At 41.2% G+C, this 23,003-nt stretch overlaps 1 protein-coding gene across 2 annotated transcripts in view; it reads left to right on the top strand.

Annotated features, from left to right (window-relative positions):
• The first annotated feature begins 1,924 nt into the window (after positions 1–1,924).
• flt1 (fms related receptor tyrosine kinase 1) overlaps positions 1,925–23,003 on the top strand; it is a 206,344-nt gene continuing 185,265 nt past the window's right edge. For both annotated transcript variants that reach the window (XM_067986006.1, XM_067986004.1), the window contains exon 1: positions 1,925–2,293. In XM_067986006.1, coding sequence (XP_067842107.1) covers positions 2,233–2,293 — 61 coding nt within the window. In that variant the 5' untranslated portion in view covers positions 1,925–2,232. The remainder of the gene's footprint in view (positions 2,294–23,003) is intronic.

Raw genomic sequence — 23,003 nt, forward strand, 5'->3', positions numbered from 1 at the left:
TATCTGTAATCACCAGGTATTGTTCTGTGATTTATAAATGCGAGAGGTTCGAGGATTTCTTGACATTCACCTGAGGAAGGAGGAAGCCTCCGAAAGCTTGTGAATTTTAAAATAAAATTATTGGACTATAACTTGGTGTTGTAAAATTGTTTACAATTCTGAAACGTAGGTTGAATTCCATATGGTGACATTGCAGACTGGCTTCACTCTGTATACTTACATTTGATAGAAGAAATGGCCCACAACTAAAGACAAGAAAGTACCACCTCAATCCCTAAGGCCTTTGCTGCAAATCATCAGCCAGCCAGCTCAGAACCTCCTGCCAGTGTGGGAGAAGTAGGGGGCTAGGATTGAAAGGGAACACAAAAGCTGACAGCAAGGGGAGGTATAGTGGTCCTAAACAGGAGGAAAGTTGTCAGTTGTTGGGGGAGTGGAATCAGCTGGATTGCTCTTGCATAGAGCCGGCCCAGACTCGATGGGTCGAATGGCCTCCTCCTTTGCTGTAGCCTTTCTACAATACCCTCACCTAACAAAAATCTATCAGTCTCAGTTTTGAAATTTTCGATTGACCTAGCCTCAACAGCTTTTTGGAGCAGAGAGTTCCAGATTTCCACTACCCTTTGCGTGAAGAAGTTTTACATTTGGTAAATTTTCTGTAAATTTATAACATTTCTTTGCTTCAATTAACGGGCTACTAGAGTACCCAGCCAAACTTCGATTGATGACAAAAGTGTAATAACTTCCAACCAAGAACGAATTAAGTTCTCAATTTTATCTGATAATCCCAATCGTATCTAGATCCAAATTAATGCATGCGCCAGATAGACCTAATTTTAAAGCAATGCCTCTAATTCTGCAAACATAGTCCAGTATTGGAGGCTCTTTGTCACAGCGACCCACCGCCCCCGTTACCCCACCAAAACAAGGATCTTTTCAAATTCAGACGAAAATTAGGGACGCGCTTCTATTCAGTAGCACACAGCAAATTAAACCTCAGACAGTGTGTTCCTAGTTAGAGAAGTCCAACCTCGTCATTTCGTGTCAAAAATTGTTAAAAGGCGTCTTTTCTAATTTGGTTTGCATCAAGACAAAAGCAGTCGAAGGCATTAAAAGCATATATTAATATAAAAACGTGGTATTCACTTGGCAAGAATACTTGGCAAATCCGATTCATTTTTTGATTATTTGAGGTTTAGATCTCCGATATTTGCAGCAGCTTCCTCAAACGCCTCCCATCCCATTTGTGCAATGTTTAAATGTTTCTCAACACGCAAATAAGGTGGTTTCCTTCCTGCCAACCGTGAGAATGGCAAGACTTCCAACAGAAAAATCAAACACACGAGGAAACACGCAACATAACGTGTCCTTTACCTATCCATAACGAAACTAGTCTATTCCCATCATAACATATATCGCGATATAAAGTTTAAAGTATTGCACCCTATTAAACAGTTTTAGACTCATGTACTTATAGTGGTCTCGTCTTACACTTTTTGCAAAACTGTGGGCAAGTAAAATAATCATGCTGCCTTTGCATTTCTGAAACGATTCTATTTTGATTTATTTAAAGCGAAAGTTTAAAGTGTCGCTGTAATAATCTGGCTGGTGTTGGTAATCAGTCCGCGTAAGATCTCTGGTCGTGTATAAAAACGGACCTGTAATTGACCTCAGTGTTTTCGGAACAATTAAAGGGTTTGCACAATTTGTGAAGTTTCCAAGTTCACTGCCTAATATGGAATCAATACATACAGAAGAAAATAAGTAAAATGGTCATAAGCAGGACCACAGTCATTTTTGATGGTGGTCTCTTTCTAAGTTTGCCAAGATTCCTGCGACGTCACTGGGGTGTAACGTTTCCGCGACGAGTTGGAGGAACGGTATAAAAGCACAGGATGCTGATCACGGAGTAGGATTTATCGGAATCTAGGCTACCTTAACTTTTTCGCAACTGCTTTGGATGCATTATTTATGACCTGAGATTTGTTATTAACATCTAGTTATTTCTGAAACTTGTTCTGGTAAGCCAGAGTTAATGTGAAGGGTTTTAGGATAGTCCTGGAGTGTTTCGCATTGGACATGTAGAGTGCATCATACCGTGGCTATTTTACAACGGACCTTCATCTCGCTGATATCGAGGACCGATAAATAACTTTTGGGGGAAAGCAATCTTCATTCAAGAAAACGTTCAACATTCATCCTTGAATTTGCACAAGGCACTTGTTTCACTTCAAGATGTCTTATGTTTTAATAGCAGTTATACTTTGTAGTCAGATTGGAAATATAGTTACAGTGCGTAAGTAATATTTTAATGTTTTACAAATCCTGAAAAACTGGCAATCTTTAAGAGAAAGAAGAAATGTAGCTTCTTCTAGTGGGTGAAATATGCATTGCAAATTAATTGTCTCATCCTTCGGGAGTTTAACTAACTGTTCATTTATTGAAAAGATGAATTCTTCTTTATGCTAATTACTGGGGACTAGTCCTCTTTTAATTAAAAAATAGAGGAATAGCCCCACAATTACAGTGAATGCCTGTCTAACGGGCGCCGGCTATTCCTGGAAGGCTCTCTCGATCTTTAAGTGTGGGTAGGAAACGCTTTAAAAGTGCCGAGTAAGCCAGATGTTGGTGGCCAGTTTTGGAATCAGGAGGGAGCAACTGCGGAAAAAAAATACTTCTCACGACATTGGCTCGTTTTTTAAGTTCAAGAATAGTTTCGAAGAAGGTAACAGTTAAAGTATAATTAAATAAGTAGTGACCTCAGTAGGTGCGCTTCATTTCACAATACAGTACCCCGTTATGAATTCTTGAAATATACCGCGTTTCCTCAGTGCCTTTCGTGTCTTCACCTTCTGTTAGATTATTGGGCATGCTGGTACCTGAGGTTTGGCAAACTACGCCCAACTGCTATGGAGCGTTGGAGCAGACAGTATGTGTGATTTGATACAGTGTAAAGGGTAGGAACTCGGTTCTGAATTGCTGTAACTGGAATTACCAAGTCGGGTGTAGACATATAACCTACCAACCAACATCACCGCCAGACTCGCAGACTGGGTTTTAAAGGTTATAGCGGAGGGCTGCAGCACTTTCGCTTCAGCTTGCCTTCTGGCTGTTTTTACACTAACTCGCGAAATTGCGCATAAACAAGTTCTTGTCCTATATTTTTCAAAAGACGGAGAGTTATAGAATTCGACTTTCTATTGCAGTAAAGGTGGGATTGTAAATGTAATGGGAAATACGTTTTGAGTATTTGTCCTTACACTCAAGTACTAATTAGATAACCAGTGCCAGTGGAATTAATTAAACTTCTAATTTCTGACACGGGCAATAGGATACTTTATAACTGGTAAATTGTAGAAATTATTTTCAGTAATTATTTTTCAAGAATTTTTTTTTATCAGTGATGTTAGACATAATTTCACAATCTGAGGTTTCTTTATAACATAACTGAAGGTGGGCACATCCACATAACCTCTTGCTTGGTCTATGGATAGTACATTGAAAGATGTACTATCCATAAACCTTCTACATGGAGATTCTCAAGCGACTGGGGTTAATAGATCGCAGGTTTGCAGCGCTGTCTGTGGGATGGAAAGTCTGCAGCATTCTGCGCGTCACAAAGACAGGATGTTCAAGAGCTCGAACCCACACCCAGCTCAAGACCGCTTTAACCTAACCCAACTCAATCCATCTTGGGGCTTGGTGTGTGCTCAGTCTCAATTCACGAAGTCTGCTTTGAGCGAGGTCTCTGGGCATTAACTGTGGTGCAAAGTAGTAACCCACTGGACAATAAATCCAAATGAATGAAAGATTACCAATTGTCTCCGATCATTTTCACACCATGCTTGCGTAAAGACACTTAAAAAATTGAAATCGAATTTCAAGCATCTTGCTAACTTTGAATGGAGACGGAAAAGTCGAGTTAGAAGGTACTTTTTGTGCGGCAGTTTTAATTTTGATTCAGTAGTAGGATGACATTTTAGTTATGTATAAGATTCATCAATAATATGTAAATTTCTAATCCCTCGTGTAAGTAAAAGACAGTATATTATTATAGTGATCAGCCAGCTCAGAATGTGCAATCGAGAGTTAAATTAGGTACCCCGCCCCCCACCCACCTCCGAACGATTTTATTTAGCCCAGGGATAGAATAGTAAATACACCAGGAGGTAACGTGTACCACAATACCAATTAAATGCACTTTTTTTTATTTTAGTAACTAAGTGGAACCGAATTTAATAAATTAAGACAAAATGATAAAGAAAGAACAGAATAAATGGAATGTTGTCAAATTCGCTGGCAATTTAAACGGGCGGGGGTCACGAATGTTACTTTTTCCATGTGTTTTTTATATATTTGTAGAGTATATGGTCTTATTTCCTAGCACAGGCTAGAAGTCCAAGGGTCAGTAATGAATCACCATTATTAAAATGTAATTTCAGGTACATAACACATTCGTGCTTCAATAATGGAAAAATAAAACCACCCTTCCATCATGCGTCCATTCCCCTTGTTCAGAAGTGTTTTCTTCCACGTCAGGGATGAATCGTGTTCACTGATGGACATGCCTCAGTGATTTCTTATAATAGTGTCTAGCAGTATTCAACAATTTTTGGTGTACGTATAAAGCTAGTTTTGTAGTGTAGCTATCAGTCTGAGACCAGTAGCTATAGAATCTATTCCAGCCTGACAGAATATGATTCATCCTGCTTTGTGAATTGATCCAGTAGAGAACTCTGTGCATACAGCTATATACACTCTCAAAACAATTCTGTATAAAGTTTTCTGAAGTGACTGAGATCCAAGGAGCTCCCTGAGTATTTTAAACCAGGTGTGACAATGGAGTTATACTTGACTTCAAACCCAGGCAGTGTGAAAAGGTTTCCTCAAGGGGGCCTGTCTGAGACAGCTTCCTCCAACAACTGTTAGGCAAGAATGCAAAAGTGGTTGTAGAATTACACCCAAAAAGTGGAGGCAGGTAGGATACTAAACAATGATGCATATAATTGAACATCTATATTTCAGCATTAACAACTGCCTTACATTAAATAATATATTTTCATTGTATTTCATTCAATGCAATTGTAACAATATAATACTATACCACACCATAACTAAGCAAGGGAAACAAGTGCTGAATATGAAAGAGAAAACTAGATTTTGTTTTGTGTATCTTGACATTTTTTGATAAGGGATTGTCCTCCATAGAGTACTTGACAATTGTCAACAGGAGCATATATTTTAAATCACTTCTTGGGATTGTTCATGTAGAAATTGCCAACCAGCTAAAAATATGGTTTGCTAGTGGTAATTTGAAAGCTCGGTTTTGATAAATTATCTTTATTAGCTGTTAAGTTGTAGTATTATAAAGAGGGCCCTGAACAATATTCAAATAGTAGCTGTAAGCTTGTAATTTCTGAATCATCTTTGGTACAGTGACATGTCTACCAAATGTTTTAAAATGTACAATGTCATAATGAACTTTAACAAAAGGAAAAAACTTTACTTTGTAACCAGGAAAGGTGGAGCCACAGTCCCCATTCCGAAGCGCGCGCACACACACAGTGGGGGTATTGTTTACTAGCCTGAGAGTGAAATTTTGGTAAATTAATGAGTGACTGATCAGCACAGTCACAATAGCAATTAAATGCACTTTTACTCTTTTCTCAGTTCTATTGTAGTAACTAAGTGGACCCAGGCAAAACGGATTAAGTCAAACAACTGGTTCCATGCTGATTAAACAACAAACAAGCTAATTTAAAATTGACATTCTTAATATTGACCCAGAGTTTGGTTTATCTTCCTTTCAGCATTTTACTTCATGCTGGATACCATATTGAAGTGTGGTGTGAGTGAAAGTCTCTAATAATTTCTGTGTCCTATTTTTTGCTTTGTTGGATATAGGACTGCAACATTTTGTTGGAACTTCTCTACATTTATTCTAAAGTGGAGGTCACTGCATCTAAAAACTGCACAGTATGGTGAAAGGGCCTTTCTAGTGTGTCAATGTATGTCACTGCTTTTCGCTTCTGATTGTTCTGGATTCAGACCTCAGGACAATCCTTTATGCCTCCTCTGGAGTTCAGAAGAATTTATTTTACTCCATTGCACAGCTTTGAGCTAAAGCTACGGGATGCTCAGGGAGTTAGCTACAGTAATGTATCTAAATACTTCTTTACGTATTTTGGTAGCGCAGCCTATAACGAATACACACCTGTGTGCCTTCAGATTTATGCAGGAGTAAGATTCAATGTAGCCACCATTTATTTTTTTCAGCAATAGAACTGTGATGGCTTTTCACCTTTATGATTACAGAAGGTTTTATATTTAACAATGCATGAGAAAATGTCTAATGAGGCTTGAAATGTATGCAGAAGGACCACTGTGCAAAACCATTGCTGCATGATTGATAACTTTGTTACAAGTTGATGGCTATTTAGATCTTAAAGGTCAGGGGCTCTGTACACACCATGATTTGTTAACGGGAGTTAGATTTGTCCTCTATTAAAACTACTTTAAAGTGATTTAAAATACATTGATTGACAAAAACATCAGTTTCTCACAGAAGCCATCCAATTGTAAAACTTGCCATGTGACTTTTTAATTAAAGTGTATACCTGTAATTTAATCCGTTGTTTTTACTTACTAACGTAATGGCATGGGCATAAATAAAGAAGTAAAATGTACTGAATAATGTCAATGCTGCTTATAAGATATTTACATTTTTTCTTTCGTACATATTTCCAGTCACTATTCAAGTGGTTCACAAAAGTAAATTACAGATTTTGGTAAGATTGAGACTGTCCTGAAGATTGGAAAGAAAACTCTTACATACAATTACACATAGTAGACTTAAGTGTATGCATGTAAAACTACTTGGAAATGAGTCACTGCTAAATAATGCATGTCAGACAATCGTCCATTCAAAATCAGACAGAAAGCAATAGTAATAATTAATACCATGTTTCTAGGAATCTGGGTGTGGAAATTCCTGATTGCGCAGTTGTTTTTTCATAGTTTGGGTTTACATTGCACGGAGTATTCAGACAAAATAGATATAAATAGAATTGTTTCACTTTAAGATGATTTTTTTTAGAATAATCCACTGGAAGAATATAAATGTGGTCAGTTGTAACATTTGCTACCACTCTGAACTTAATTACAATTAAATAATATTGAATATTAAGTAATATTAAATAGAATTCCAGAGCTAGCTGTCTACCAACACAATCAGTCACTTCCTCAAATAGTGTAGACACATGGTTTTTATGCTGCTGTACTAATAATCCCTTCCATTTTCATTTAGAGAGGACTATTGTATTATTTGAGTTTTGCTGAAAAATTTTCTTGAACAGTGAAGGGTATGGTATAATACACCCATGGAAAGTATAAAAAGGTAATGGTATAATACACCCATAGAAGTCATTTAAAAAGGGGGAGCAATATTGGAATTTATTTTATGTGGCTCCCACATTTCTGAGTTTTTCTCAGCCTTCTTTATGTTGGAATCACAAAAAATAGTCACAGTCAGGTGTAGGTCACTGCAGGGTAGGCTCCCAATGGTCGCTTGGTGACAGACAAGTTGATAAATTGCAATGTATTTTCGAGCAGTGACCCTTTAAAGAAGCCTGTGTCAAAGTAAAGCGGATAGAATTTAACCACTTTGCAAATATTGACATTAGGAGTGTCTTTCCAAAGCCTTTAATGCAGATAATCTCATTTATTATTTTGACCATTACTGTACTTACAGTTGGGTAAGAGAGTATTTGTGGTATGGATTGTGTAAAAGAACATCACCAAATATTTTCAGAACCCTTTCAACACTTATGTACTTTCTTCACATATCCCATGATGGATACATGATTTGCACAAACACTTGCAAACAATAGCATTTATTCTAGTTTATAAAGGGACAAGAAAGGCACAGGTCAATTGTTGCTAAACTGCAGTAGCAGTTTTTTGCTTTGTTAATACTTATACTTCTGGTGATCTCATACTGAAACTGTTTTATTTTACTGATTTTTCATAGGTGTTCAGGAATAGATAACCTAAGATGAGTCAAATGTATATTTAAAAAAACCTTCCAAATGGTTTGACCTCCTGGTGATCAAGTGGACATTCCTATTTTTCCGGAGGAGTGTTACTTTCTTACTTAGTGAAGAATTGAGAATATTTTAACCCTTTGGTATATCATTGTACCAAGGGCAATATGGGATGGGCAATAAATGCTGGCCTTGCCAGCAACGCCCACATCCCATGAACAAATTTTTTAAAAAGCACAGGAAGAGGCCATTCGGTCCATCGTGCCTGTGCCAGCTCTTCAAAAGAGCTATCCAATTAGTCCCATTCCCTTGCTCTTTCCCCATGGACCTGTAATTTTTTTCCCTTCATGTATTTATCCAATTCCTTTTTGAAAGTTACTATTGAATCTGCTTCCACCACTCTTACAGGTAGTGCATTCCAGATCACAACAACTCGCTGTGTAAAAAAATGTTTCCTCATGTCACCTCTGGCTCTTTTGCCGATCACCTTAAATCTGTGTCCTCTGGTTACCAACCCTTCTGCCACTGGAAACAGTTTCTCCTTATTTACTCTGTCAAAACCATTCATGATTTTGAACACCTCTATCAAATCTCCTCTTAACCTTCTCTGTTCTAAGAAGAACAATCCCAGCTTCTCCAATCTCTCCACATAACTGAAGTCCCTCATCCCTGGCACCATTCTAGTAAATCTCTTCTGCACCCTCTCTAAGGCCATGACATCCTTCCTAAAGTGTGGTGCCCAGAATTGAACACAATACCCCAGCTGTGGCCTAACCAATGTTTTATAAAGGTTTAGCTTAACTTCCTTGCTTTTGTACTCTATGCCTCTATTAATAAAGCCCAGGATCCCATATGCTTTTTTAACCCTTCTCAACTTGTCCTGCCACCTTCAAAGATTTGTGTACATATACCTCCAAGTCTCTCTGTTCCTGCACTCCCTTTAAAATTGAACCATTTAGTTTATGTTGCCTCTCCTCATTCTTCCTACCAAAATGTATCACTTCACACTTCTCTGCGTTAAATTTCACCTGCCATACGTCTGCACATTTCACCAGTCTGTCTATGTCCTCTTGAATTCTGTTCCTATTCTCCACATTATTTACTACATTTCTGAGTTTCATGTCATCTGCAAACTTTGAAATCATACCCTCTATACCCAAGTCCAGGTCATTAATAGATATCAAAAAGAGCAGTGGTCCTAATACTGACCTCTAGGGAACACCACTGCATACTTTCCTCCAATCTGAAAAACAACTGTTCACCACTACTCTCTGCTTCTGTCCCTTAGCCAGTTTTTATATCCAGGCTGCTACTGTCCCTTTAATTCCATGGGCTTTAATCTTGCTAACCAGTCTATGATGTGGTGCTTTATCAAATGCCTTTTGAAAGTCCATACATACAACATCAACTGCACTACCCTCATCAACCCTCTATGTTACTTCATCGAAGAACTCAATCAAGTTAGTCAAACACAATTTTCCTTTAATAAATCTGTGCTGACTTTCATTATTAGCCCATACTTTTCCAAGTGCCAATTACACACAATAAGCTTATAATATTTGCAGAGGTGTAACAAAATATAAACTGGGCTCAAATTAATTGCTAGGATATCTATAAATAATAATGTCAAAACAAATAAAGGATGAACAGTTAATAAAATTACACTCCTCAGATCTTTAAAGGCTCTTCAAGGAGGTAATAATATGATGTTGATTGGTTTCTAATTGTTGCATATATATTGAAACCACAAGGGGCACGGCTTTTCATATTGCTGTTTGGCATGGGTGAATGCCTTAGCAGTAGACTTAATCCTATTTGTTGGAATAAGCATAAGCTTGGTATAAGCTGAAGTATTAGGAATGCTACTTGATATACTGATTACATACAAGGTACTTAAACAATTTCCATATAATTTCAGCACACCTGAAACATATGGAAAAAATTGACTGTACATTTTGTTTGGGGGGGAAAATGTGGATAGTGGTATTTTGCGAACCATGTGCTAATTGTCTGGAACTGTACATTTTGGTTGACTTTTTTCAAAAATTATATTCTAGGGTAGTTTTTCTGCTTATCAAGGTGAGTGAGATCAGTGCTAGGAAATAGAATACTTTTCCATTTGAAGCATTCATTGTCAGTGTTCAGCAGGTCAAGGATAACATGGTTCAGGTGTAGAGTAAAGGTTTCTGTCCCAGCAACATCATATAACCATGACTTCAAAAGATCAGCCCTGTGTGAATATTTCCACTTCCACATTAGGTATCCAGTGTTGTGCATATTTTGTATATAGTGTCAGTTAGATGGCACTGACACAACCTGAGCTGTTTCAGAATATTCTAGACTGGCCTGCAATTGCAACATAGCCAAAAATCTAAGCTTTTCATGGATCACAAGCGAGATCATGATAGTGTCCTGATGAGCATAGCTAGAAAGTATAGTATAATCGTATACAAGTAGAAATATATAAATGATTATACCTATATTTATGATTGAAATAAGGGGAAAATTGATTGATTATGGTAAAAATTTGCTATTTGCTGTGTATTAAATCAATATTTGACAGCAAAATACAGAACATTTACAAAGTGATTTTTCTCACATCTTGATGGAGAGTTCTTCTATTTGCGGCTAAATCATGAACCCCATAACTACAATAGAGGAAATATTACATTGTTGTAAATTGGAACTCAATTCATTTAGGAACATAGGAATAGAAGTAGGCCATTCATGCCCTCGAGCCTGTTCCGCCATTCAAAGAGATCATGGCTGATCTGTATCCTAACTCCATTTACTCACCTTGGCTTCATATCCCTTAATACCCTTGGCTAGCAAAAATCTATGGATCTCAGATTTAAAATTATTAATTGAGCTAGCATCTACTGCTTTTTGTGGGAGACAGTTCCACACTTCTACCCCCCTTTGCGTGAAAACATGTTTCCTAACTTCTCTGCTGAATGACCTGGTTCTGATTTTAAGATTATGTCCCCTTGTCCTAGACTCCCCCAGCAGCAGAAAAAATTTCTCCCTACCCTATCAATTCCTTTCAAAATCCTAAAACCTCAATCAAAGCACCCCTTAACCTTCTTTATTTGAGGGAATACAAGCCTAGTTTATGTAATTGCTCCTCATAATTTAACCCTTGGAGCCTTGGTAACATTCTGGTGAGTCTGCACTGCACTCATTCCAAGGCCAATATATCCTTTCTAAGGTGCGGTGCCCAGAACCATACACAGTACTCCAGGTGTGGTCTAACTAGGACTTTGTATAGCTGTAGCAAAACTTCCTCCTTTATATTCTATCCCTCTTTTATATATTATAACAGCTAATATTCCATTAGCTTTTTTGATTATTATTTTTTGTACCTGACCACTACATTTTAGTGATCTGTGTACATGGACCCCTAAATCTCTTTGGACCTCCACTGTTCCTAGTTTTTCACCATTTTAAAAAAAATACTTGAATCTATCCTTTTTTTGGTCCAAAATGGATGACATTACACTTATCTGCTAAGTATCAAATAACACAGCAAGGGTGTTTATCTAGTGTCAGCTTGTTTCAGTGGTAGCACTCTCACCTCTCTCAGAAGGTGATGGGTTCAAACCTCACTCCAGGACTTGAGGACCTAATCTAGGCTGATACTTCAGTGCAGTACTGAGGGAATGGTGCATTGTTGGAGGTGATTTGTCTCACGCACACCTGAACATGTCTTAGATGGCCTGGAGGTGCTTTTAAATCTGCCTCCTGAAAGATAGGAAAAATGTACGTGGTGGCACGTGTGATTTCATTGTATCCAGTAGACACAACATGGCTAAAACTATTATGGTCCCCGGGCTATGCTAGATATTGGGTAATAAAGGTACTTTCTAGATTGTAGGGCATGCTAGGTCTACTGGCAGGAGTGACTGCTGATGTCAAACCTGACAGAATATCTAGTTCAGACCTGAAATTTTAACAAAGCACAATGGGGAATGTTTTCTACTCATTAAAACTGATGAACACTAGGAGATAAAACTGAAATTGCCAGTTTTTTTATTTTCAGTACAATTCCTTGTTTTCCAACCCAAAACACAGGGCGTGAAATTAAAACTAAATCTGCTGTTGCTTGTTAAGGCTTATTAATGCCTTGTTAGTGAATTTTCAGAGAAAGTTGAGGCAGCTTTCAATGGGGAAAATTAAAATGACCAGGTAATAATTAGCTGATCCGTCAGCTGAACTTAATTCAACAATGGAGCAACTAAATATTTGATGCGGTTGTTATATTAACTGATTCATTGTTGCTGGGATAAGATTATCCTGGAACTTAGGCTCCACTGGAAACTAAACACCTGCTCCCTCATCTACTAGCAAGCTTTCAAATGTGCTGATCACCAGCACTGATCCATTGAGAAGCATCAGGTATTTTTTTCTCATGGGAAATCAAAGATTTCAAGATTCAAATCTTTTAATTCATCATTACAAACGTAGAGACGGCTGGAACCAAACAATCAATTAATTTTATTGTAATTTTCAACACTTTCTACTCAAATAGATAATGGACACAATTTTTAAAGTGTAGTTTACTTTTTATTTCTGATTTCAAAACTCTATTATACACACGAGCAAATACTTTAGTTCTAATGTAATGATCTATGGATCACTCTTTAAAAATCCACATGTGGCTGTGTTAGTGGATTGGGCTTTACAAGCTTATTCATGTGCTTAATTTCTTGTAGGTTTCTACTCTCTAAAGCTGGATGACTGGACTTGTTTGTTACTTTACGTAGTTAAGCAACTTGAGAGTCATGAAAATGTTGTTATTGCAGGTGGGCCCTGATTGGTTAATTCTGCCAGTCAGGCTAACAAAATCCTATTAAGAAACTCACCCAGCAGAAAACTGTATTTCTATTTGCTAGTAAAATGAACTCTTTGGTTTCTAAAATCAGAAAATATCTTTATCACTGGGGCAGTGTACAGGAAACCCTATTTTTCAGCTCTGTATCCCACACATGGCTGGGATTCTTGATGCTGACAGAGAGTGCCCAAAGAGGAAAAGTGTTCAATTCATCAGCTCTGACACTCCACGTAATTCAACAAAAAGTTCAGGTTTTAGGAAAAGAAACTTTTCATGTTGTTAAAGGCTTTGTGTTGTCAAAAAGAAAATACTGGTTAAAATTGGTGGTGACAGAGCAGCCAGTTAAGCAATGTCGAAGGCAGTGACTGACAAATAAGTCCAGCAATTTGTTGATTAAATATAGTTTTGAAAGTGAATGGGAGTTTCACAGGGGTAATTTTTTTTCCTTTTGGAAGATGGTGCTTTTGAGAACATTCATGTGTTCAGTATAAAAGTCATTGTGGACTTTTCTACTGATCAGCATTTTTAATAACATTACTAAAGTGACTTATTTACAGTAATATGATCATTTAGTGATACTTGTTGGACAAGATTATTTTAGTTTGTAAGCCAGAAATGTGTGAACATGCAGGGTCTTCAAATTGTTGCTACCTTTTTGATATGCACGGCATTGTAGAGGTTATGTACTCCTGGCTGTTAACATCCAAAATTGTGCACATTCAAAGCTCATTTAAGAACTGCTGAAGAGCCAACAACCGGATAACATCAATTATGACCATGCACAGAAGGAGGCCATTTGGCCCATCATGTCTACGCTGGCTCTTTGCTAGAGTAATCCAAAATGAATCCCATTACCCTGCTCTCTTTCCCCATATCCCTGTACTTTCCTCTGCTTCCATTGTTTATCTACTTTTCCCATAAAAGATGCAAAGTTTTCTGCCTCTACTATTCCCTATGTCGATACATTCCATACACTTAAAAATTCTCCGCATAACAAAATATTTCCTAACTTGTCTTCTCACTCTCAGTGACAGTTTTAAATTGATGACCCTTCTTCACTGACCTCTCAAACAGGGGAAAATAGTCTTTCCCTATTCACCCCAATAAACCATTCATAATTTAAAAAAACTTCTGTGATATCTTGCTGAGGCCTTCTCTGCTTCAGTGGAAAAGGTCTCTTTTGGTAACCATAGTTTATTTTTCCTGGTGAATCTATGGTGTATGTATGGCTTGAATATCCTTCCTATAATGGAATGCTGAAAACTGCAGACAGTACTCTAACTGTGGCCTAATCATTGCCTTCTGAAAATTTATCATAAGTTTTTTGCTCCTGTACTTTAAGTCCCAATTTATAAAAAAACAAAATGATACTGGCCTTTTTAATGGCTTTACCTGCCTGTGCACTCATTTTCTAAGAATTATGCATTCCTCGGCCTCTCTGCTCTTCCACAGCCTTCACTATCTTTCCTTTGCGTTGATACTCCCATTCCTTGTTATTCCTTTCATAATGGCACAGGCTCGATGGGCCGAATGGCCTCCTTCTCTGCTGTAACCATTCTAGGGGCTAGAAATTGGGCCGTGTAGCACCCGTTGTTTTGGCGCTATGCGGCCTTTCGAAGTGCCAAGTTGGCATCTTGGCTGCGCACTCATGTTTCCAGCATGACGTGCGCTGGATGCCATTTTGGTATAGGTATTACCGCGTGCGCTGAGTGCGATCGCCGGCAGTAAGTAAAGTAGGGAGAAAATGCGTACAATCAGTGTGCAATGTTTATTTAAAGTGATATGTTCCAAAATGGTGTTTAACGCTCAACTCAATGCACACCTGAACATGTCTTAGACGGCCCCCCACCTGCTCTATTTAACGGGACCATGCAGGTGTTGCAGGTTGGTTGCTGGATTATTGCTTCTGGCTGCTGGTGGAATTGGAAGTGTTTTTTTGAAGCTCCCTATATTACTGAGAGTTGCTACAGTACATTTGAGTGGTTTGGCAGGTACTGCCTTACAGTTTGAAAAGTTACAACCATGGTTGCACAACATTCCCGGCAACTATGGGTGGTCTGCTAGGGCTCCCGCTGGGCATTGAGCACGACTGGGAGCATGCAGAGAGGCCACGCAGAGCAGGTCAAGCTGCGAAGAGAAGGAGGCGCAGGACACTGGGCAGGAGGCAGTATCTAATGAGGGCCTTCCGGGACCAATTCTCGTACCTCAACATGAGGGAGGAGCATTGCATCCGACGGCTGAGGTTCACCAAGGAGGTTGTGATGGAGATCTGTCAACTGCTGCGGCCGCAACTACAGCCTCTGAGCAGTGCAGGGACAGCATTGCCTGTGGCTGTGAAGGTAACCTTCTACAGCTCAGGATCATTTTAGTAGTGACATGTGCAACATCTTGCAGTATTCAGTGCACTGCTGCATAAGGAAGATCACAGACTCATTGTACGAGATGAGGAACAGGTTTATCATGTTCCCTTTTGATAGAGGTGAGCACGGGGGTTCGCTCACATAGCTGGCTTCCCCATGGTGCAGGGTGCCATTGACTGCATGCACATTGCCCTGCGCGCCCCGCATTTCAACTCTCTCGTCTTCATGAACCGAAAGGACTTCTACTCCCTGAACGTGCAGCTGGGCATGCATCGAATCATGGAGGTCAATGCCCACGACCCTGGGAGCAGTCACGATGCCTTTGCTATGCGGCAGTTCAACGTGCCAGCTATCTTTCACCTGGCTCGGCAGGTCAAAGGCTGGCTACTGGGCGACAAGGGCTATTCCCTCAGGCAGTGGCTCATGACTCTGGTCAGGAACCCATGCATACAGAGCAGGCCTACAAGGAGAAGACCCTGAGCCAGGGGAGAAGGAGAAGGGGGAGGAGCTGGAGGAGGAAGTGGAGGAAGACGCAAGGGTGCAACAGGGAACACGTCTTGTGTGCAAGGGCTCTGCGTGCTCGCTGATCCGTGCCCACTATCAATAATGTGAACTACATCCCCCAACTCAATAACAGTCCTACATTCCCCACCTGTCCGTTCCCACATGACAATCAAATCGCCCTCCATCTGATTACACATTGCTTTCCCCCTCAGCTCATCGCACAAATAAAACCGCTACCAAATTCAAATTCAAAGTCACATTTATCAATTAACAAATGAAATTATGCAAACAGAACAGGACTATTCACTCTTGTGCATTCCCTTAGTGACTGTCGCTCATGTGTCTTTACCTATCCTAGTGCTCCTACGAGCTGCATCCCCTGTGGCTGGAGCATGGGGGTGGAAGGCTGCTGGCCTTCAATGGAGGAGCATGCAGATGGTCTTGGAGGACAACCTCGAGCAGCTCCGGGGCAGTAAGGCCCCGCTTCAGACTGCACCATCTCGGCATGGACTGCAGCAGTCTGGCCTGGCTGGCTGATAGGCAACAACAAGGGCACTGACTGAGTGGCAGGGGTGGGAGCAGGAATGCTGCCATTCTGAGAGAGAACAGCAGGTCCGACTGCCATGGCACCACTGCCACTCTCCTGGGGCAGTGCCTCAGCAAGCCCGGTGATCAGCTGGAGAATGGATTGCTGGAGTGCTGTGACGACCTGCGAGCCTCATTCTACAATGGCACCCATAGCAGCAGTCTGCGCTTCCATTGCAGCAGTCTGAGCTTCAACCGTAGCTGGCAGACCTTTCATCACACTGCAATGGCAGCTGTTTGTGCTGCAATGGAAGCCGCGACATTGGCCATCATGGTGGTTCCACAGGTGTGCTGATTGAGGTGACCACCCATTCCATGTGAGAAAGGATGGGCTCCAAGCTCTGCATAAAGCCCTGTGCCAAGTTCGAGGTGGACTTCTCCATGACCCTTGTCATTGCGCGCAGGCTTTCCAGTGCATCAAGCATTTGGTGGTGTATGCCCATCAGCCATCTTCTGTAGCCTGGCCTATCAAAGCCCTCATCTGACTCCTCTGCAGCAGAACTAATGAGCGACCTCACCCTCCGGCGAGCTGGCACCTGTGGTATCCATTTCCCCCCCCACCCCTGCCCCGGCTCCTGCACAGTTGTGCCCGGTGTCTCACCACATGCAGATCCCTCCTCTAACTTAGCCTCTAAAGGACGTGCAGTGTCAGTCTCTGAGCTGGTCGATGCGAGTGTCAGATCGAGTGACGGTGTGGCTTCAGTGTCCACCGCCTTCTCCTCCTCGGACGGTGCCACTTGGGTGTTCTTGGGTATCTGGAATGACAAAGGGAAACAGGTTGAGTTGTGGAGCAGGGAGAGGAGCAAGTAAGACGTGCGGCCGACAGCATCTGCAGCATGTGAGTCAGAAAAGATTATGGGAGGAGGGAGATATGGGAAACAAGAAGGAGCATTAGATATTCAGAGACGCTGTTCATTGGGACCTCCAGCGCAGCATGTGGTCACGGCTGCAGCGACGGCCCGCCCAATGATCCGAAGCACAGTCTCCTCCAAGGGGGTGAGGTCGTGTAGGTGTGCCTGTCCTCCCTCAGATCTCTCCTGCTGCCAGCTGTTGTGCGCCACCTTCTCCTGCAAGACAGAGGGCAGTATGTCAGTGAGTATCCTGCAAGGTGTCTGGGTGATGTGCCTATCATGGTTGAATAGCTGCCAGTGTGTGTGTATTAGAATGTGTATCAGCTATTGAGGTTAGGTCAATTGAAAATTTCATTTTGAGATTGATAAGATTTTTGTTAGGCAAGGGTATTAGGGCTTACAGAACCAAGGTGGGTAGATGGAGTTAAGATGCAGATCAGCCATGATCTAATTGAGTGGTGGAACAGGTTCAAGGGGCTGAATGGCCTACTCCTGTTTCTATGATTGTGCCCCTGTGGGACTTGGTTTATCTGGCCTACTTCAAATAGAGTCCCTTCATTATATTTGTACAGCTCATATTTCAGGTTCCATTGTTATTTGCTTACATTTACAAGTCCTTAGTCGCCCATTTAATTGAGGTAGCTTCCTTTTGAATGCTATCAGTCTTTCTTGTACGTGTCAACTGATATTGGGGTTAGTATCATTAGCAAATTTTCATAACTCATGATGTACTCATCTCTATATTGCCCTAGAACAGAATCCTGCAGAACTCCACTAGTCACTGCCTCCAGCTAGAGCTTTTTCCACTTACCAACCGTCTGCACTTTATTGCTATGCCATTTTAATCCAATGAACTAATTTGTTATTACTAATATGGACCTTAATCCTCATTCTAATACTCATAGAATTACATGTAAATTACAACACAGAAACAGGCTGTTCGGCCCAACCAGTCAGTGTTGGTATTTACGCTCCACTGGGGCAGTAACCCTGATCCCGAGAGGGTTATATTGGATAACCCCTGAAACCGGGCGTGGGGGTAGTGGTGCGCGATTAACCTGCGTCCGGTCATTGAGATGCATGCAGCACATAACATTCGTGCTGCCTGGTAATTTACCTGATTGCTGCGAGCAGCCAGGTCTAGCTGCGCTGTTGAGTGGCTGCTGCAGGGGGCCCAGATATCTTGTGTGGTTAGCACCACTTAAAGGCACACTGCACCTCTTATTTGCAAAATACAGGATACGGGTCAGCACAAAGTCCGAATGGAGATCAGACATCGCACACGTAAAACACAAATGTAGGTCTCTTTCCTATGTTTACAAACTGTGTTATTTTAAAACATTGAATAAAGGTTGCGCACTACTAAATCCCACATCCTCCAATCTGCATGCTAAACCCCACCAATCTGCTGATCTGAGTTTCTACCGGACTTGCAAGAGCGCGTGCACCAAGGTTCTCTAATGTTGCACTAGAGGCCTTGGTGCAAGTGGTAGACAGAAGGAGGGGCATCCTATATCCGCAGGGAGGGGGGGAGTGGGGTGGGGGGCAAGAAGCCCTCCAGACATATGCTCCCAAGGCAGTGGGAATTGGCAGGGGATGAAGTCAATGTCAGGCGTATAGCACCACCAGCATGGATGCTGTGCAGGAAGAAGTTGCTTTAATGCTTTGACCCGAATGGTCACGATGAGTGAGGTGAAATGTCAAATAGGATCTCCTTCCAACTGCACCTCTAGCAGCATCCACTGCTCCACGCTCTACATCCCCATCACCCACTTACCAACAAACTCTTTTAATCAGTACTCAACTCTTCCAATCCGATGCTTCTTCTCACCCTCACACATTACCAATGTCTCCTCCAAGGGGGTGAGGTCGTGTAGGTGTGCCTGTCCTCCCTCAGATCTCTCCTGCTGCCAGCTGTTGTGTGCCACCTTCTCCTGCAAGACAGAGGGCAGTGTGTCAGTGAGTATCCTGCAAGGTGTCTGGGTGATGTGCCTATCATGGTTGAATAGCTGCCAGTGTGTGTGACCTGTGAGTGGTGGTTATGTGGCCTGCAAGTATGGAACTATGTGCGGGTGAGATGTAGTATGCCAAGTGCAGCATTGCATATGAATGGGCAGTGTTTGTTGGTGGTTGGGTGATGGGGGGTGTGATGCATGGAGCAGTGGTGCAGTTGGTAGGATGTGCCACTTGACACTTGCATTCACTCACCTTGACCACTCGTGCCAAATCATTGAACTTCTTTCGGCACCGCACCCACTTGCATGGTGCTATGCTCCTGGCGTTCACTTCCTGGGCCACAGCCTCCCAATGCCTGCCGAGCTGGAGTCTGGAGGGTCTTCTGCCACCCTCGGGGTACATGTTGGCCCTCCTTTCGTCCACCCTTTCCACCAGGGCCTCCAGTGCATCATCGGAGAAGTGTGGGGCCCGCTCTCGCAACTGTCCCGCCATCCTTCTGGCCATCTCTCCCTCCTCCCATTGGACTGTGCATGTGCCATTTAAAATGTGCACCTACACCTTTAAGATTTAACCCCCTGTGATTCTAATGCATTGTCATACACACTTCTCAGTTTAACTTGCATGTGCTACCTGCACACCCATTCTACTAACCTGTCTGTCACCTTGAAGTCTTTTACAGTTCTCCTCCCTATTTGCCAAACCTCTTTTGTAAATAGATTTAGAATACTTCTCGCATGACCACAAGGCAAACATTTCCCAGATTTTTTTCCCCCAAATTGGCCTCTATTTTTATCTTTTTTTTGCCTCTCCCAGGAGATCACATGGTTTTGGGTGGGGTGGCGAGTGTATATATTGTGATGCACTAGGTATCACAATTGTGTGGGCCAGGCTGGATGGACCAGAGGAGTCGGTTCCTGTCTGTCATTGTTTGTGTGTTCTTTGAACATTATAGGATACATCTTGAATTTCAAATGGTCTTGGGTGTAAAGAAACTACTCAATTACTGGAAGCTATGCAAAAGTTGTGTAGAATTTATTTACAACATTAATTGTTTCAGGCTGGTTAGGTCTGTATTGGTAAGATCTTCCGGATTGATATTGTGATTCATACAGCTACTGGGCTTAAGAAATTGAATAAATTATGGTGATGTGGTCACCTTCAAAAACAGAAACTTTTGGATTAGTTATGTTGAAGCTCAACGGTAAGTGATTTGCGTTAGGGATTATCCCTACAAACTGCAATAGACGCCAACCATTATGCAGCCTTGTTTACAATTGTCAACCCCAGTCCATCACCGGCATCTCCACATCATACTTCTTTAACTGGCTGAATTATTGCTGAATCAAACCTTTTTTTGGTAAGATATAATAATGCTGTGGTGGGCTACTTAAGTTCAGTAAAGAACAATTAAATAATTACCACTAAAAGTAAACTCTTAGAGTGAATTTTATAAACTATCAGTTTTCCATTGGGCACACTGGTTGGTACAGTAATGATGGTCAAGTGAGTGCCTTCTGGTTCAGTGTATGGTGAGGTAGTGCCCTGGAATCTGGATGTCAGGTTGCTCAAATGTAAGTATTTCAAGGCAATATCCACAAACCAAAGCATAAAATGATAACAAGTTTTCTATCTTTTGTTGCCGACTACATATCTTATCCATTAAGGTTTGTGGGAAAATATAACATAAAGGGGAAGACACAGGCACAGGAAGATGAACCTGTCTCCGCTTCTGTCATCATTAGGGACTTTGTAGGCTATACTGTTCCACAATAGCCTCCTCTAGTGATATCAGCATTTTGATCTATGGCCTATCAGCAATAGTCTTTCAAACCATGTGATTAAAACCCAGTGTTTGCTTGTTTTATTTTCTTTACCTCATGGAACCTTTTCCTGACCTATTGCCAGGTTCTACAATATTGACCCAGTTCTCCTCCCAAGCTTCCTTTCTTGTGAGTGCATTTTTGGGAGGAGGGGAGGGCAACATGTACCTGAATTATATATTACAGCCTTCTGGGCTAGCACTACTTCTACAATCAAATTAACCATAACAATGGTAAATTGTGCCTTTGTTGTAGATTCTTCAGCTGTGGTTCTGAAGCATTTGATCAGAAATATATTAGTGAACATCTAATTCTTATAGGAGTGTAGAGAGTTCATTTCCTACTTGTTAAAATGCTAAAGTGGGATAACTACAGGTCTATTCTGATTGTTCACAAAGTTAGCAAATGGTAATGGACGAAGTGGGGCTGCTGTGAAGAAACTTTCAGATACAGCAGGGCAGTAAAACAAGAAGGCACAAGTTCAGGATATGGAAGGGTAAATTTAGGACAGACATTAGGAAGTATTTCTTTACACAGAAGGTGATCAACAACTGGAACAGGTGCGAGGAAGAATGGTTGATGCTAGGATACAACTAGATGCTGTAATGGGAAGAAGGGAAGATTGCTATTTTGGAATGATTGGTATTCCAGAAGGATGGAATCAAATGGCTCAAAAGGTCTCAATCTTCCAAAAATATCTTTTGACTGTATTCTAACTATAAAGTATGCAGTATGCTCCTGTGGAAGCTGGTTTCACTGCAAAGGCAGCATGATTTCACCCCCCTCCGCCCCCAATTTGATGCTGTTGAAGCAAATACGAATCTCCAGTAAAAAAAATACCTATGAGATGTTATGTTGGAAGTTTGGTTGAATTGAATTTAAAAGAATTTGGGGTACATTTTCATCTTCGGCCTGGGCATTAACCTGGGATCACCCGCCCACTGTAGAACCCAACTTATTTTCATTCTGTTGATTTCAACGGAACAAAAATAGGGTGAGTTCTAAAATTGCCAATCTGTTCTGCCAGATTACCACCATGGAAAAGAAGGTGAAATTTCACCCCAACATCTTTTCCATGTTTATCAGAGATTTTAACCAATATAATTATGCGATCATATAGCTTTGAATTTAGATTTGATCCTCATGTTACCAGCGGTGCAGAACAGGTGCTTTGTTTCACAAATTGAGACTTTAGAGGGAAGAGTGCAAGCAGCTGAGTGCAATTTAGTGTAAAATGTATAGTACTGTATTATGCAAAGTTTCTTACAGCTGGTTTGTGCTATCATAGAATCATAGAATGGTTACGGCACAGAAGGAGGCCATTCGGCCCATCGAGCCTGCGCCAGCTCTCTGCAAGAGCAATCCAGCTAGTCCCACTCCCCCGCTCTTTCCCCGTAGCCCTGCAAATTTTTCGCCTTCAGGTACCTATCTAATTCCTTTTTGAAAGCCACAATTGACCCTGCTTCCACCACCCTTTCAGGCAGTGCATTCCAGATCCTAACCACTCACTGCATAAAAAAGCTTTTCTTCATGTCACCTTTGGTTCTTTTGCCAATCACCTTAAACTTGTGTCCTCTGGTTCGGGGCCCTTCCGCCAGTGGGAACAGTTTTTCATTATTTACCTTGTCTAGACCCTTCATGATTTTGAACACCTCTATCAAATCTCCTCTCAACCTTCTCTGCTCTAAGGAGAACAATCCCAGCTTTTCCAGTCTATCCACGTAACTGAGGTCCCTCATCCCTGGAACCATTCTAGTAAATCTTTTCTGCACCCTCTCTAAGGCCTTCACATCCTTCCTAAAGTGCGGTGTCCAGAATTGGACACAATACTCCAATTGTGGCCGAACCAGTGTTTTATAAAGGTTCAACATAACATCCTCGCTTTTGTATTCTATGCCTCTATTTATAAAGCCCAGGATCCCCTATGCTTTCTTAATTGCTTTCTCAACCTGTCCTGCCACCTTCAATGATCTGTGTACATATATCCCCAGGTCTCTCTATTCCTGCACCCCCTTTAGAGTTGTACCCTTTAGTTTATACTGCCTCTCCTTGTTCTT

The sequence above is a fragment of the Heptranchias perlo genome, chromosome 6 (genome assembly GCF_035084215.1).
Source record: "Heptranchias perlo isolate sHepPer1 chromosome 6, sHepPer1.hap1, whole genome shotgun sequence".
NCBI lineage: Eukaryota > Metazoa > Chordata > Chondrichthyes > Hexanchiformes > Hexanchidae > Heptranchias > Heptranchias perlo.